The sequence below is a fragment of the Schistocerca americana genome, chromosome 5 (assembly GCF_021461395.2).
Source record: "Schistocerca americana isolate TAMUIC-IGC-003095 chromosome 5, iqSchAmer2.1, whole genome shotgun sequence".
NCBI classification, from domain to species: domain Eukaryota; kingdom Metazoa; phylum Arthropoda; class Insecta; order Orthoptera; family Acrididae; genus Schistocerca; species Schistocerca americana.
The window spans coordinates 550,429,350-550,443,849 of NC_060123.1; the positions used below are offsets into that span (position 1 = coordinate 550,429,350).

The 14,500-nt window shown below is 38.0% G+C and overlaps 1 protein-coding gene across 1 annotated transcript in view; it reads right to left on the reverse strand.

The window, feature by feature from the left end:
• Positions 1–282: 282 nt before the first annotated feature.
• The window catches only part of LOC124615783 (endoplasmic reticulum transmembrane helix translocase), a 193,784-nt gene continuing 179,566 nt past the window's right edge, over positions 283–14,500 (reverse strand). Inside the window, exon 22 of the mRNA XM_047143898.1 lies at positions 283–2,904. Within this exon, the coding sequence (XP_046999854.1) occupies positions 2,797–2,904 (108 nt within the window). The 3' untranslated portion in view covers positions 283–2,796. The remainder of the gene's footprint in view (positions 2,905–14,500) is intronic.

Genomic DNA, 14,500 nt, shown 5'->3' on the forward strand with positions numbered 1-14,500 from the left:
CCTAAAATTCATCATCTTTATATCCTCTTCAGGGGTGAAATGTCATTGGAACCAACACCAATCCGATCAGTGGCCCCTAAAATGTTGGATTTGATATTTGTGTTGTGAAATGTTATTAAATGCAATCAACTATATATACTTACTTAAGGTGGTGATAATATCATTCATTCTACTACTCAGCTATGTTTGATTCTATTATAAAGTGAAAGGGAAATGGTTTAGCTGTTACCAATTCTGGATTATTTAAAACTTTTGCAGCATATCAATGTGAATACTGCATTATAAATTTCACAAAAAAGTTTATTTACTTGAAGGCACGAGAAAAATGAAATCAAGTGCTAAGATTATAAGTGTGCCATTAAATGGTAAAACAGGAAAGACACTGCTGTGCATTAGCTTTCCACACAATACTACATAATTCAAATTATAAAAATACTTTCAGTGGTGTGAAAAGAAAGAATGTACTAAATATAACCATGTTGTGACACTGCTTCCATATTTTTGTAAAAAGTAAATGTTAACCTTTATAAAATCATTTAATCAAAACCATTCAAACACAGTAAAAGATTCAACTGACAATGCACAAACAGGAAGCAATACGTTAGACAAAGATAGAGAATACTCTACGTTCCTCTTCAATTTGCCACTGCTGCAACATTTAGAAAGCAGTGCACAATCATTTTGATGACTAATAATATGAAACTCAATTAGAATCTTAATGCAGCAGTTTCGTTATAATGCAATAATAAGTGAATATGTTCTTATAAAAGATTATAAATAAGGAATACTGCAGCAATACTACAGCCACTGGCTAAAGTTGATCATAATTCAAATGTAAAAAAAAGGGCGGGTTACTGTTACATAAAAACTGTTTATCAACATTTTAACATTACAACAAGAAAATATGTTGTTCATTCTGGCAGTATATATAGAAAATGAATATTTGATAATAAATAAATAAAGGAAATAGCTCTCAGGACACAGTTATCTTTACAGACAAGCACTAACATTCCTCAAAAATTTACTGCTACTTATTCAACATATCCATATCAAAACTTAACACCACTTAGAAAACAGAATAACATTTGAATTAAAAAGTTCATGAATCATTTTAAAAATTTCCTGTTTTTACAGACAAGACATTTTGTACTATCATTAAATGAAGGAACCTATCATGATAGTAAAGTCAACAATCAAGCCATGTTCTTGAGCTTCATAATTTATTGAAAGAATTATGTTCCTTTTCTTCCACCTATAATCAGATAATGCAAGACATCTCAGAATAATTGTTTTCAACACAGAGTACCTCTTAATATTTTTACATGTAATAATGGAGCTCAGATAGATGACTGACATTGAGCTACCAATGGAATGTCACAATACAAAGATTTTACCTTTATTTTGTCCTCTCAAAAGTATCTTAAACAAGCATGTAAACATTTTTTAAACTGTAGTATGTATTATGCCAAACTGCTTATTTATAGAAACTATTGATAATGAACTACGAAACATGAGTGTGTTTGAAATTGCACAATTCTCCTGATACAATAACAACAGGGCTCATTTTTGATCAAACACAGTAATATTTTCCTCCTTATGGGCCACACCTGATGTTCACTCAGTATGGCAAACAACAACATCCCCCATCAAATATGCTACTAACATTATCTGCACACACACCAACAGCACTGTCCTCTGGATTTCTTCTGTTGCAATCTTTTCTTAGCTGATTAAAGATGACCTGCATCTCTTTCACCTCATAAATATATTTTAATTTTTCCATACAAACAGGTTATAGTTTACTGGACATACTGCTACACTCGTTCTGCTTATGAAACTACATTTTTTAGAGTTATACCTTCATATGAATCCAAAATTAATTTTGTTTGTTTTCATATAAACCAAATATAAAAGTAAGCTGGTACTGAAGCAATATTAAACCTGTACTGTAACAACAGACTATTCATAACAAAAATAAAAGTACACACAAAAATCACATGGTATTTGGTAGTGGTTCTAAGACAATAGTAAAACATTATTTACATTAAAAAATAGAAAACTGGTAGCATTACATGTGGCTTTCTTTGGATTATAACTAGAGTAATCATGGATTCTAAGCTTCCATCTACATAAACAAACTTGCTTTGATAAGAATTTTCATTATTTTGTCTGTTTCAGTTTGTGGCAATAAAACAGCCAGGGAGTAAATAACAGACAATGTTTATATTTTCTTATATCTCACGTGTAACTGCAAAACAGGTAAACACGGCTTTAAAAAATTTATACTATTCACCAACATGAATAATTTCATTTACCCCTTGAACATTACCATATTAGCATTAGAAAGGAGATAAAAATGTTGTAAAAATAGATGCAACTTTAGAAAAATGTATTGTTTCTGAGATACTTGACCTGTCTTGTTGTTCAAGTTTTAGAAACAAATTTTGCAGACAGAAGATATCAAAGGTGTATTTTACAAATAACTTTCTTCCTCCAATTAACAAGTTGTACATTGTCAATAGCAACAGCTCTGACATAACACATTTTTATTACATAAATATATCTTATTTACTGAGTACCATAAAGTTACTCTGTATACAAATATACTTTCATGGAATATATATACAAAGGGGATAAATTTACAATGTACAATTTTTACATTTGTATTTGATGGCATATTCTCAAAAATGACGATGTAACACTGCTTGCAAGTTCCATGAACTTAATAGAGTGGACAAAATGTGATCACAGATAATTATGAATGAATACCTTCATGAGATATTGTGGAATGCTGGCTTAATCAATATGCAGTCTTCCTTCACCAAACAACCACAAACAGATCCGGTCTACTACGAATGACAGCACAAAATCTGCAATCAGTACCTGAACCAGAATTACCCGAAACTGAAAATAAGAGAAGTCACAGGTTAGTGAGCACACTGGATCTGTGTATTTTGATAATCACTAGGCTAAAAGGTCTAATTTTTGCATGCATGAATATGTGCCTGACTACATTGCACTGGTATTGCAGCTCAACTGAAGTGAGGGGTTGCATAGTGTGGAGTGAGCAATGGGAGAAAGGAGACAGTGGGAGGCGGGGTTATGGATTGGGAAGAAAGGTGGTTGGCAGTGGGATAATGATGAGGCCCAACTGAGCTCACTCTGGTGCCAGCAGGTGGACTTGTGTGTGACACACACTGATGTGGACGACGATAGGTTCTGGGGTGGGGCGAGTGTGTGTGTGTTATATATATATATATATATAAAGATGAGGTGACTTACCGAATATGTCTGCTTGTGTCTGTATGTGTGGATGGATATGTGCGAGTGTATACCTGTCCTTTTTTCCCCCTAAGGTAAGTCTTTCCGCTCCCGGGATTGGAATGACTCCTTACCCTCTCCCTTAAAACCCACTTCCTTTCGTCTTCCCCTCTCCTTCCCTCTTTCCTGATGAGGCAACAGTTTGTTGCGAAAGCTTGAATTTTGTGTGTATGTTTGTGTTTGTTTGTGTGTCTATCGACCTGCCAGCGCTTTTGTTCGGTAAGTCACCTCATCTTTGTTTTTATAGATAATTTTTCCCACGTGGAATGTTTCTTTCCATTATATATATATATATATATATATATATATATATATATATATGAGAGAGAGAGAGAGAGAGAGAGAGAGAGAGAGAGAGAGAGGACGAATAGGGAGATTGCAGAGAGGAAGGTGTGAGTATAGACTGAGTGATAGTGCATGCGGAGGTGGGGTGGGGGGACATGGATGGAGTTAGGTGTGGGGCAGGGGCTACTAAAATCAAAGAATTTTTTTATTCAGTACAATTTCCATTTACAAAGTTCAGAAAGGCTGCCATCCCATTAATTCTATAAAGTCTCACCCAACATTCTGGCTACTCGTGGAAGGCATATCAGCAGTGACAAGGGATCCATTGCTTAGTATGCTAAAGAGCTTATCACAGACCTACTCCACAAAAAGACTACCTGTGCCACAGCCATGAATGGTAGCATGACAATCTATCTTGCAATGTGGACAGATGGGCAACTGCAGTCAACATATGAGATTGACAGATGTCAGTGAGGTGTAGATCCTGGAGCTACCTGCTAGGAATGCAGTCAAAACCAGAAAGGCACGTCTGACTCAAGTTGGTCAGTGGGTAAATGCAGCTAGAGCATCAATTTCCGCCAATGACCAAACTGCTGAAACAGCAAAACTTATTAACTCGGTAATACGATTATTAAGTTTGTCAATGTGCTATAGTCATATAACATACAAAACCGCTATAGGACTGAGAATTTTAAGTTAAATCACATGCAGTGCATATCCACAAGTACCACACCATGGATAATTATTTATAGTTAATACAGGGTGTATACAAGGACAAGGAAAAAAAAATTCCCGGATTTCCCGGTTAAAAATACACTTTCTCCCAGATGAAAACACACTTTTTCCATTTTATTAAGTAACAGTATATTTTCCCTTGAAACCGTAAAATTTATCAATCCTTTGAATGGTTATGTTTTTATACACGGGTGTAGAATTATAGAAAACGAAACTCGGGGAAGAAAACCCCTTTTGGAAAGATTTTTGATGTGCAGCAACATGTACGCTGCATATTTTTGTATTACGAAAGCATAAATTCGAATTCCACCAATTTCCGAACCATTGTAATCGAGATTGCGATGCGCTTTTGTAAGCCAGTCATAGCTCATGTAACGTGATCCCGCCACCTGATGACAGCGGATATTCAGACCACAGGACACATGATGTCAGCTAATAGTAACATCACTGTTAAGTAGCGCGGATACACAAACTGGAAAGGTAATGTTTTTAATTAATATACGTTGTGTTGCTACAAGCAAAAGCAAAGCTTTCACACATAATATTGGTCTCTGAGGTAATAAGCTGCAAGAGAAGCTAAGCTTTCACATGTAATGTTGATCTTTTTTGCACGTGTTTCACTTTAAGATTATCACAAAAATGTGCCAGTAAAATTTTTAGCCGAGCCCAGCGACTTGTCCTCAAAGTTTTCCACAAATAAATTAGCTACAGCAGAAGAGAGAGAGCTTCCCGTAGCACTACATCAATTTGCTCATGATAATGACATGAATGTCGGGGTAAAAAATATTTATAAATGGCTCGTCATCAAACACTCTGTGATTTAAGAAGTTCATCGTACATTGTCGCACATAGTTCAACTTGCGTAAAAGGAAATTTACTTTGAAAGTAACGCTTTTCAAATCACCATTCGCAATACTTTCCCGCAACCTGTTAGAAATAGGTTCGTTTCAGTAGTTGTCAGAGACCGCCAGATGACAGGCGCCGCCGCGCTTTGGCAGCTACTATGACGCAGTAAGCCCGTATGTTCACACGAATAAAACATTAAAAGATCTTACATAATGTCATAAAAGAAAAAAGACGTAAGAGGATACTCCAAGAGCATTGGAATTTCGTGAATTGTACTAAAATGGCACATTTAAAGTGCATACTTAAAGAGCACATTCGTAGGTCCAGATTTGCAATGAAGTAGACCTCGACCTGATATTAAGCTTTTCAGCGTGGATTCCGGGATGTTAATCTTCTTGGAGTACCAGTACTGTATCAACTCATTTTTGATTCTATATTGTGGCATAATGCCATACGTGGTAGAAGATGAAAACGTGCACTTGAAATGCAGTGAGCTGTTGAAATTAGCCAAGAGTGTGGAACTAAACACTTTGTTTCAAACACATTGACTGCCTCTGTGTAAAAGATTGATAAAAACCAAATTTCTTTAGGAAACCGACAAAAATAACTTCATTGCTCTACAAAGCTTTTAATGCATGACTGTCAGAAAAGTGGAAATAAAATAAAATCTGAAACTAATACGTATATTAGCCTTCCGTGATTATGTGAATGTCTTAATTCACTTGACAACTCCCGGCCACAGAAATCCGTTTTGTTTTCATTTGACGTGAGAGCAGTAAAAAGAGGAAACAGCAAACTTACTAAAGTGTAAACACGGGTCACGTGGAGACTAAAAATTTCCCCACTACAACTCACACTGCTCTGCGCATCAGCCCCGGATCTACGGTAATTCAGAACCGGGGCAATAATGCGATAATAGCGCCCCCCCCCCCCCCCCCCCCGTCCTGTCCCCCACCCCTCCCAGCCCCCTCTCCCCTCCCTCGAGCGTTTGAGATAGACGTCAAAAATTTTATAAAATTGAATTTTCAAAAATATGTTCAATTTGTACGCAGATCTATCTGAAGAGTCTGATACATAAAACATATATGTTCGAGGAAATGTAAGAAATATTGTTTGGTCTTAAGTGTCCCAGAGTGCAGTGCCACCCCTCTCCACACAGCATTCTTCTATCGCACGTCACTGTATTTCGCTCCGTGGAATTTTAAATTGTATATTTTGTACTGGCTGGCCGCTGTGGTCTAGCGGTTCTAGGCGCTCAGTCCGGAACTGCGCGGCTGCTAAGGTTGCAGGTTCGAATCCTGCCTCGGGCATGGATGTGTGTGATGTCCTTAGGTTAGTTAGGTTTAAGTAGTTCTAAGTTATAGGGGACTGATGACCACCGATGTTAAGTCCCATAGTGCTCAGAGCCACTAAAAAAAAAAAAACCACCTCGCAATTAATACTGGATGGGATTATTTGTAATCGGGAGAACAAGAATTCTTCAGAAAATTTGCACTCTGTATTGCCTGTTAGCTAATAACTTTCTGTTTTGGGTGACATAAAATTAAATACAGGACACATAAAACCAGTAAAGACAAGAGACAAAGGAGACAGTACACATTTCTTCAATCCTTGGCTCCTAGCATAATTTATCTCTAATATGCTACAGCTTTACATGGCGCGCTTTCCTTTCTGCGAAAGAATCTATTACCTCATCAAAGTTCAAAGTTCATTAAACGTTTTGCTACATGAAAAATCGAAATATTGTTGTCTAATACTGCGTAAGCTATTAATACAAATAGTACCCAAGATTGGTGTGGTTTCTCGACCTGATTACGTCTATTTTGTCACTGACTGCTAGGTAAAACAAAATAGGCCTTTCTAACACTGCAGAAGTTGTAACACACACCAAATAAACGAGACCGTTTTGGTACAAATGGTCATTTTTATAACACGACAGAATATAATTCACGAAGGCCAACATAAAATGCCTATTAGACCTACTGCAAGCAAAAAGCTTTATGTTAGAAAATAGTCTCACATTTCATTCATACGCTCCTGTTTCTCGACCATGAGATCTCTAGCACGAGATTTTTTTATAAATTTGGAATGGTCATATTCTTCCCTAATTTGTGTGATGTCCCCGTTTCTACTCCTTCCTCGTTCTAACAATCAATCTTGTCATGACTAATTCTGGAACTATTCCAGCCTTTGTCAAAACTTATTCACCGGTTAACTTCACTAACCCTGCCAGAATCACCGGTTTAGTTATCTCTGATTATTCTCTTAGGTGTTGTTATGTTCGTACAAACCATTTTCCGCGCTACTTCCAGAATAGAACTTAAGCGGCTGCTAGACGGGGACTGTACAACAGGTCCTTACTAGTGTAGCGACCTGGCCAAAAATTTTCTGACACAGTTTCATTTTTCTGAATACACTGAGAAGAGAACACGTAATCTTTCTTACCTGTTATTCCTGTTGGTCGTTTGTTTTCACTCTGGAAGTCTGAATCTATCGATTTCCCTACTAAGTATAACAACGCTGATCATTCGCAAACCCAATCAAGAACATAACAGACAGTGATTGCATTCACTCGTTTGGCTTTACTTCGCTCAGCTCGTGTAGCCTGGTCCCCTTTTGCCTGCAGGAAAGTTTATTTCTAGATGCGACTAGGATTTCCCTGACAGAGACATCACGTACACTATGCACGCATTCAAAAATCAACTTATGATTAATTCAGAAATCAACTTACAGAGTGTGTCCAAAAACTAACAGGAATGCGTTTCAAAATCATATGAGTAACCGATAGACCAACTTGCGCTGGACGCTAGGTGCTTTGTGAAACAAGGTTTTTCCCCCTCAAGAATATGAATTTGGGACCTCTTCCTTCCCTCATAGATCCAGGCCTGCTGCGCATGAGTGAATCTGGCAGCTTGGGCGTGGCAGTAAAACTATTCCCGGCTGCATCTAGCAGCTTGCTGCGACTGCTTACACGGCCAACATCCACATTTCTGTAGCCAGAAGCGGGAGAAGGTACTACTCATACGCCACTCACAACTGCCATGCGCATGAGCCCGCTCGTAACTGCTAAAACAAATCTAATGTACACAGTTGTGACGTCACGCTCATCGGAGGAAATTTGTTGTTATGAAGCATTGCATAGTCTTCCTAAAGCGTTTGACACAATTTTCTATTGGCAAACGCTTGTATGAGCACTGTGTTTTGTTGTATATGGCACATTTCCTTTGCGATTAATGTTTTATTTTATTTTTTTCTCATTCACGTTTTATTGTTGCAGTATTATTCTGCAATAACGCGATACAGTAATATCCTTTGTAAGAGTATCGATTCTTACCAGTCAAAATAACAGAAATTTAACTGAAAACTAACACAACGAAAAATTCCCGGGTTTTTCCCGGTTTTCTCCCAGATAAAAAAATTCCTGGGTTTTTCCCGGATCTCCCGGTTACCCCGGGTCGTATACACCCTGTAATATAAGAATAATAAATTTACTAATATCAAGAAAATTAATAGCACCAAAAATAATTAATGTTAACACCCTGAGACACACCATTGTATCTGGCTGAGTGAGCACTATTTAATGACACTATGCAATTTCAGGGTAAGCATTGTACTCAGCCACAAGCCATAATTAATTAAAATCCATCAATAAATTGTAATAATCACTAATTATACTTTTCCCAGATAGGCAAGCATGTCAGCCTGGGAAAGCTATACTGTATGGTCATAGTGTAGTGTAGTTTGGTTAGATATATATTTTACGGTGGTGGTGGTGGTGGTGGCAGCAGTGGAGGCACCTGAAGTCAGGAAATAACGTTTTTTGTACATAAATCATAAACAAAGTGACGTATTCTGATGAACGCTAGCACACACAGTAGGCAATGCCCATTAAAACAAATACCATGTATGTAATGACAGGTGCAAAGGATGAGAAGATTCTGGTTAGAAACAGTTTGAAAAAGTCTTAAATATTAATATCCTGATTTCTCTCGAACTATTAAGAAAAATATTTTGAGTTTTATATATGTCAATAGGTGGCATATATAATCATGAACATTCATTGCTTTAGTTTTCCTGTGTGCATTAGATTTTACAAATTATTTCAAGTTGTGAATTTTGAGCTCAAAATTGTGCATTTACTGATATGGAGGAGGAAAGAATTCAATGTAAGGCACAACTCTTGAAGTGTGTGACACCTTGTTCTGGCAGTGTGCATGAGACTTCCGTACCAGCTGCACCGGGAGACACTTGGTTTACCCGTTATGTTTGAATTAAGTTTGTGTGGTAGTCCGGGTGGCATCTAGCTGACAATTGAGATATTTTACCTTTTCATCTTGTAGCAAAGTTGTTCCTTCAAGCTGGTTTTAGTTCATTAACTGTTTTTACAATTTGTTTTGTAATATCTGTTACTTCTGTTAAATCAAGTCTCCCTTGTCTTTGCAGTGTTTCTATTTTAATATTCTAGCATTCTGATTGAGTGAACTAGTAGAAAGCTTTCTTGACTCTTACCGAAACAGTTTTGAGCATCTGTTTATTCCATAAATGGGGAACATACTATTCAAGTAAACTGAATGTGCAGTGGAAAGATGGTTATCGAAGACTGAAATTAATTACTTAGTATCACATAACAGGGTCTATAACAGAAAATAAGTATAACAAAATAAAAAAAGTATTTAGAAAACTGTGGTCACAGATATGTGGAATTCAGTGAGCTGCAGAGCCTAAATTTGTCTTTATTTGACAATCATTCTCAAACAAATCTGAATCTGTTTCGAGAATCATTGGGACTTTGCAGTTTTAGTTGGGCAACTGACATTCAAATAAAATTATTCCACACCTTCCTCTCTGCAGTCTCTCTCTTCCTCTGTTCTGTTTCGCCTCCCAGTCCCTTCCTCCACACCATTCCACAACACATGAAACTCTCCCTGCCTGTGGCAGGGCGAGCTCACCAGTACTATACTTCTATCCCACACATTTGCTGCCTTTCCCTCACTGCTGTCAGCCACCCTTCCTTCCAACTCTCCTTTCACCTCTACATCTCCTTCCTCCCATCATCCACTCTACAAAACAAAATGCTCACCCCAGCACATGTAGCCATACATGTGTATGCATGTGTCTGTAGGTGTATTCTGCAATAGCTCTGGTAAAGGACATCATTTGACAGCTTAATAATGTTTGCAGCCTCATTTACTTGCATCTCAACCATTCAACCCAAATCAATTATTTCTGCTGAGTGGACCCTTACTCCTTCCATTATTTATGTTCCACCAAGATCTTGGAATGTCATACCAAATATTCAATGCAATCACGAACTCTCTATCTGTCAGAACCCACTAAATCTCTATCAATGGCAAGATCAACAACTTATTCACAATACAAGCAAACACAAAGTGGCACGTAAGCAAACAACAACTCTTTCGTGTTACCAGACATACAGACCTAAGACAGAGCAGCATCAACAATTTAACTGTTTGGTAATCAGACAGCAGAATGAGATTCACTGGAATAATCCAGAAAAATTTTAACTTGTCTATGAAGGACCCAACTCACAAAACTTTCAGTATTGGCGAATGTGATTTATCTGTAGTCCTTATCAAATATGACTACTAGGGTTTACAAACAACAATTTAAGAACCCCCCCCCCCCCCCCCCCATGAACCATGGACCTTGCCATTGGTGGGGAGGCTTGCGTGCCTCAATGACACAGATAGCCGTACTGTAGGTGCAACGACAATGGAGGGGTATCTGTCGAGAGGCCAGACAAACGTGTGGTTCCTGAAGAGGGGCAGCAGCCTTTTTAGTAGTTGCAGGGGCAACAGTCTGGATGATTGACTGATATGGCCCTGTAACACTAACCAAAATGGCCTTGCTGTTGTGGTACTGCGAACGGCTGAAAGCAAGGGGAAACTACAGTCGTAATTTTTCCCGAGGGCATGCAGCTTAACTGTATGATTACATGATGATGGCGTCCTCTTGGGTAAAATATTCCGGAGGTAAAATAGTCCCCCATTCGGATCTCCGGATGGGGACTACTCAAGAGAATGTTGTTATCAGGAGAAAGAAAACTGGCGTTCTATAGATCAGAGCGTGGGATGTCAGATCCCTTAATCAGGCAGGTAGGTTAGAAAATTTAAAAAGGGAAATGGATAGGTTAAAGTTAGATATAGTGGGAATCAGTGAAGTTCAGTGGCAGGAGGAACAAGACTTTTGGTCAGGTGAATACAGGGTTATAAATACAAAATCAAATAGGGGTAATGCAGGAGTAGGTTTAACAATGAATAAAAAAAATAAGAGTGCAGGTAAGCTACTACAAATAGCATAGTGAACGCATTATTGTGGCCAAGATAGACACTAAGACGACGCCTACTACAGTAGTACAACTTTATATGCCAACTAGCTCTGCAGATGATGAAGAAATTGATTAAATATATGATGAGATAAAAGAAATTATTCAGGTAGTGAAGGGAGACAAAAATTTAATCGTCATGGGTGACTGGAATTCGACCGTTGGAAAAGGAAGAGAAGGAAACGTAGTAGGTGAATATGGATTGGGGCTAAGAAATGAAAGAGGAAGCCGCCATGGTAGAATTTTGCACAGAGCATAACTTAATCATAGCTAACACTTGGTTCAAGAATCATGAAAGAAGGTTGCATACATGGAAGAGCCCCGGGTATACTAGAAGGTTTCAGATAGATTATATAATGGTAAGACAGAGATTTAGGAACCAGGTTTTAAATTGTAAGACATTTCCAGGGGCAAATGTTGACTCTGACCACAATCTAATAGTTATGAACTATAGATTAAAACTGAAGAAACTGCAAAAAGGTGGGAATTTAAGGAGATGGGACCTGGATAAACTGAAAGAACCAGAGGTTGTAGAGAGTTTCAGGGAGAGAGGTACCAATTGACAGGAATGGGGAAAAGAAATACAGTAGAAGAACATTGGGTAGCTTTGAGGAATGAAATAGTGAAGGCAGCAGAGGATCAAGTAGGTAAAAGCACTAGGGCTAGTAGAAATCCTTGGGTAACAGAAGAGATACTGAATTTAATTGATGAAAGGAGAAAATATAAAAATGCAGTAAGTGAAGCAGGCAAAAAGGAATACAAACGTCTCAAAAATGATATCGACAGGAAGTGCAAAATGGCTAAGCAGGGACGGCTACAGGACAAATGTAAGGATGTAGAGGCTTATCTCACAAGGGGTAAGATAGATACTGCCTACAGGAAAATTAAAGAGACCTTTGGAGAAAAGAGAACCACTTACACGAATATCAAGAGCTCAGATGGAAACCCAGTTCTAAGCAAAGAAGGAAAAGCAGAAAGGTGGAAGAAGTATATAGGGGGTCTATACAGTGTAGGGAAGCAGCCTACTCACACCGTATAAAATTCACATCAGTCTTTCCATTGTGTGCCAGCCTAGTCCGCTGTAACTAGCTCTGACGTCATAAATGTTGCGCAATACTTTAAAAATCAAGTAAATAACCTGAAACATTTCTAGCAAGTCAGGAGTAATACTAAATCAATATGTGTTGGATATCAGTTCAATAACTTTAACCATTTTCGAAATTTGGATGTTTTTCTGTAAAAATCATTGGCGCAACAGAAAAGAGCTAGAAACTTACAAATTTATATTTAGATTCCTTTTTCATAATAATTTAGTAGAAACAGTATTCTGGATCTCACAAATTAAAATTTTAGTGGAAATTCATGATTTTCTGGTTTTTGTCTTAAAAATTAAGGAAGCAAGATAGATTAAGTAGGCGAGTAAATAATGCTAGGATGTTTAAATTTAAGTAGAAGGAAGATCTGCTATAATCATAAAGATGTGAGAAGTTTCAACTGAATATCTATAAAACTATAGCAATAGCGTATCTCTAAAGAGCAAGTTCAGAGCTCGTCTGCTGCGTGTAGTATAAATAAATTAATTCTCTCGCCCAAAATATCTTACTTAGTCATGTCAGACTGCTGATTGCACATTTAAATTGAGAGCTTCATCGGCCATCAGCAAAGGAAGCAATGATTTATTCAATAACTTAAAGTGGTGCATTACTAGCCCAGCGGCTAGTCGGGAGAGCGGAATTGATCAGGCATTCCCTTAGCCGTCCGCACCGCGGCTTTATATATAAGAACGCTGCACGAGGAAATAAGGCCCCAGTTCTCTCCAGACGCTGATTAGCGCACCATCTGTGCCGGGAGTCGCGTCGCATCGGTATCATTGCTATAAAGAGCCTCGGATGCCGTAATAAGTTACTTGGGATACGCGTAACCATGAAATCATTTTCGAGTGAAGTGTTAATTCTGGGATGACTTTAATGATCTATCTTCAGTTTGCGTAGGTCGTATTTTCACGTGCCGTCGCGGGACATACATTCTACCATTATTTAGCGTGGCGTTTGATGAACATTATCATCAAATTATGGCGAGCATTCACTTAAACATTTAATTTGAACAGTTATAGTTGCATCAGCGCATTAGACTCTGAACTGCTCTGTTAGTTGGATTGTGTGGATTCTTTTTGGTCTGTGACTTTCAGAATTTAGTGAACATTTTCAGAGAATCGTTTTTGATTATGAAACCCAGACAATCTCCTAATTCCTCAGAGCTATAAGCTGTAGCTATAAGTGTATTTCTCAGTTGAAGTGGGCACTAGGATTCTAATTACAGGCTTCACGTTTTGCTAATCACTTTCTGGTTGCCAATATTGTAGTTAGTGAGCCAGTGTTGAGAACGGCAAAACCACAGCATAAATAATAGGAACATTAACAACAATAATTCCACCCACCGCCCCACATACAGTGAATCGGCCGGGAAATGCATCTTTTCTACATTACACTCTACATTTAAATAACAACATATAATTCCACCAGCCGCCCCACAACAGGGGCGATGTTCTTGAGGACCATATTATGGAAATGGAAGAGGATGTAGATGAAGATGAAATGGGAGATATGATACTGCGTGAAGAGTTTGACAGAGCACTGAAAGACCTGAGTCGAAACAAGGCCCCGGGAGTAGACAACATTCCATTAGAACTACTGACGGCCTTGGGAGAGCCAGTCCTGACAAAACTCTACCATCTGTTGAGCAAGATGTATGAGAAAGGCGACATTCCCTCAGACTTTAAGAAGACTATAATAATTCCAATCCCAAAGAAAGCAGATGTTGACAGATGTGAAAATTACCGAACTATAAGTTTAATAAGTCACAACTGCAAAAAACTAACGCGATTTCTTTACAGACGAATGGAATAACTGGTAGAAGCCGACCTCAGGGAAGATCAGTTTGGATTCCGTAGAAATGTTGGAACACGTG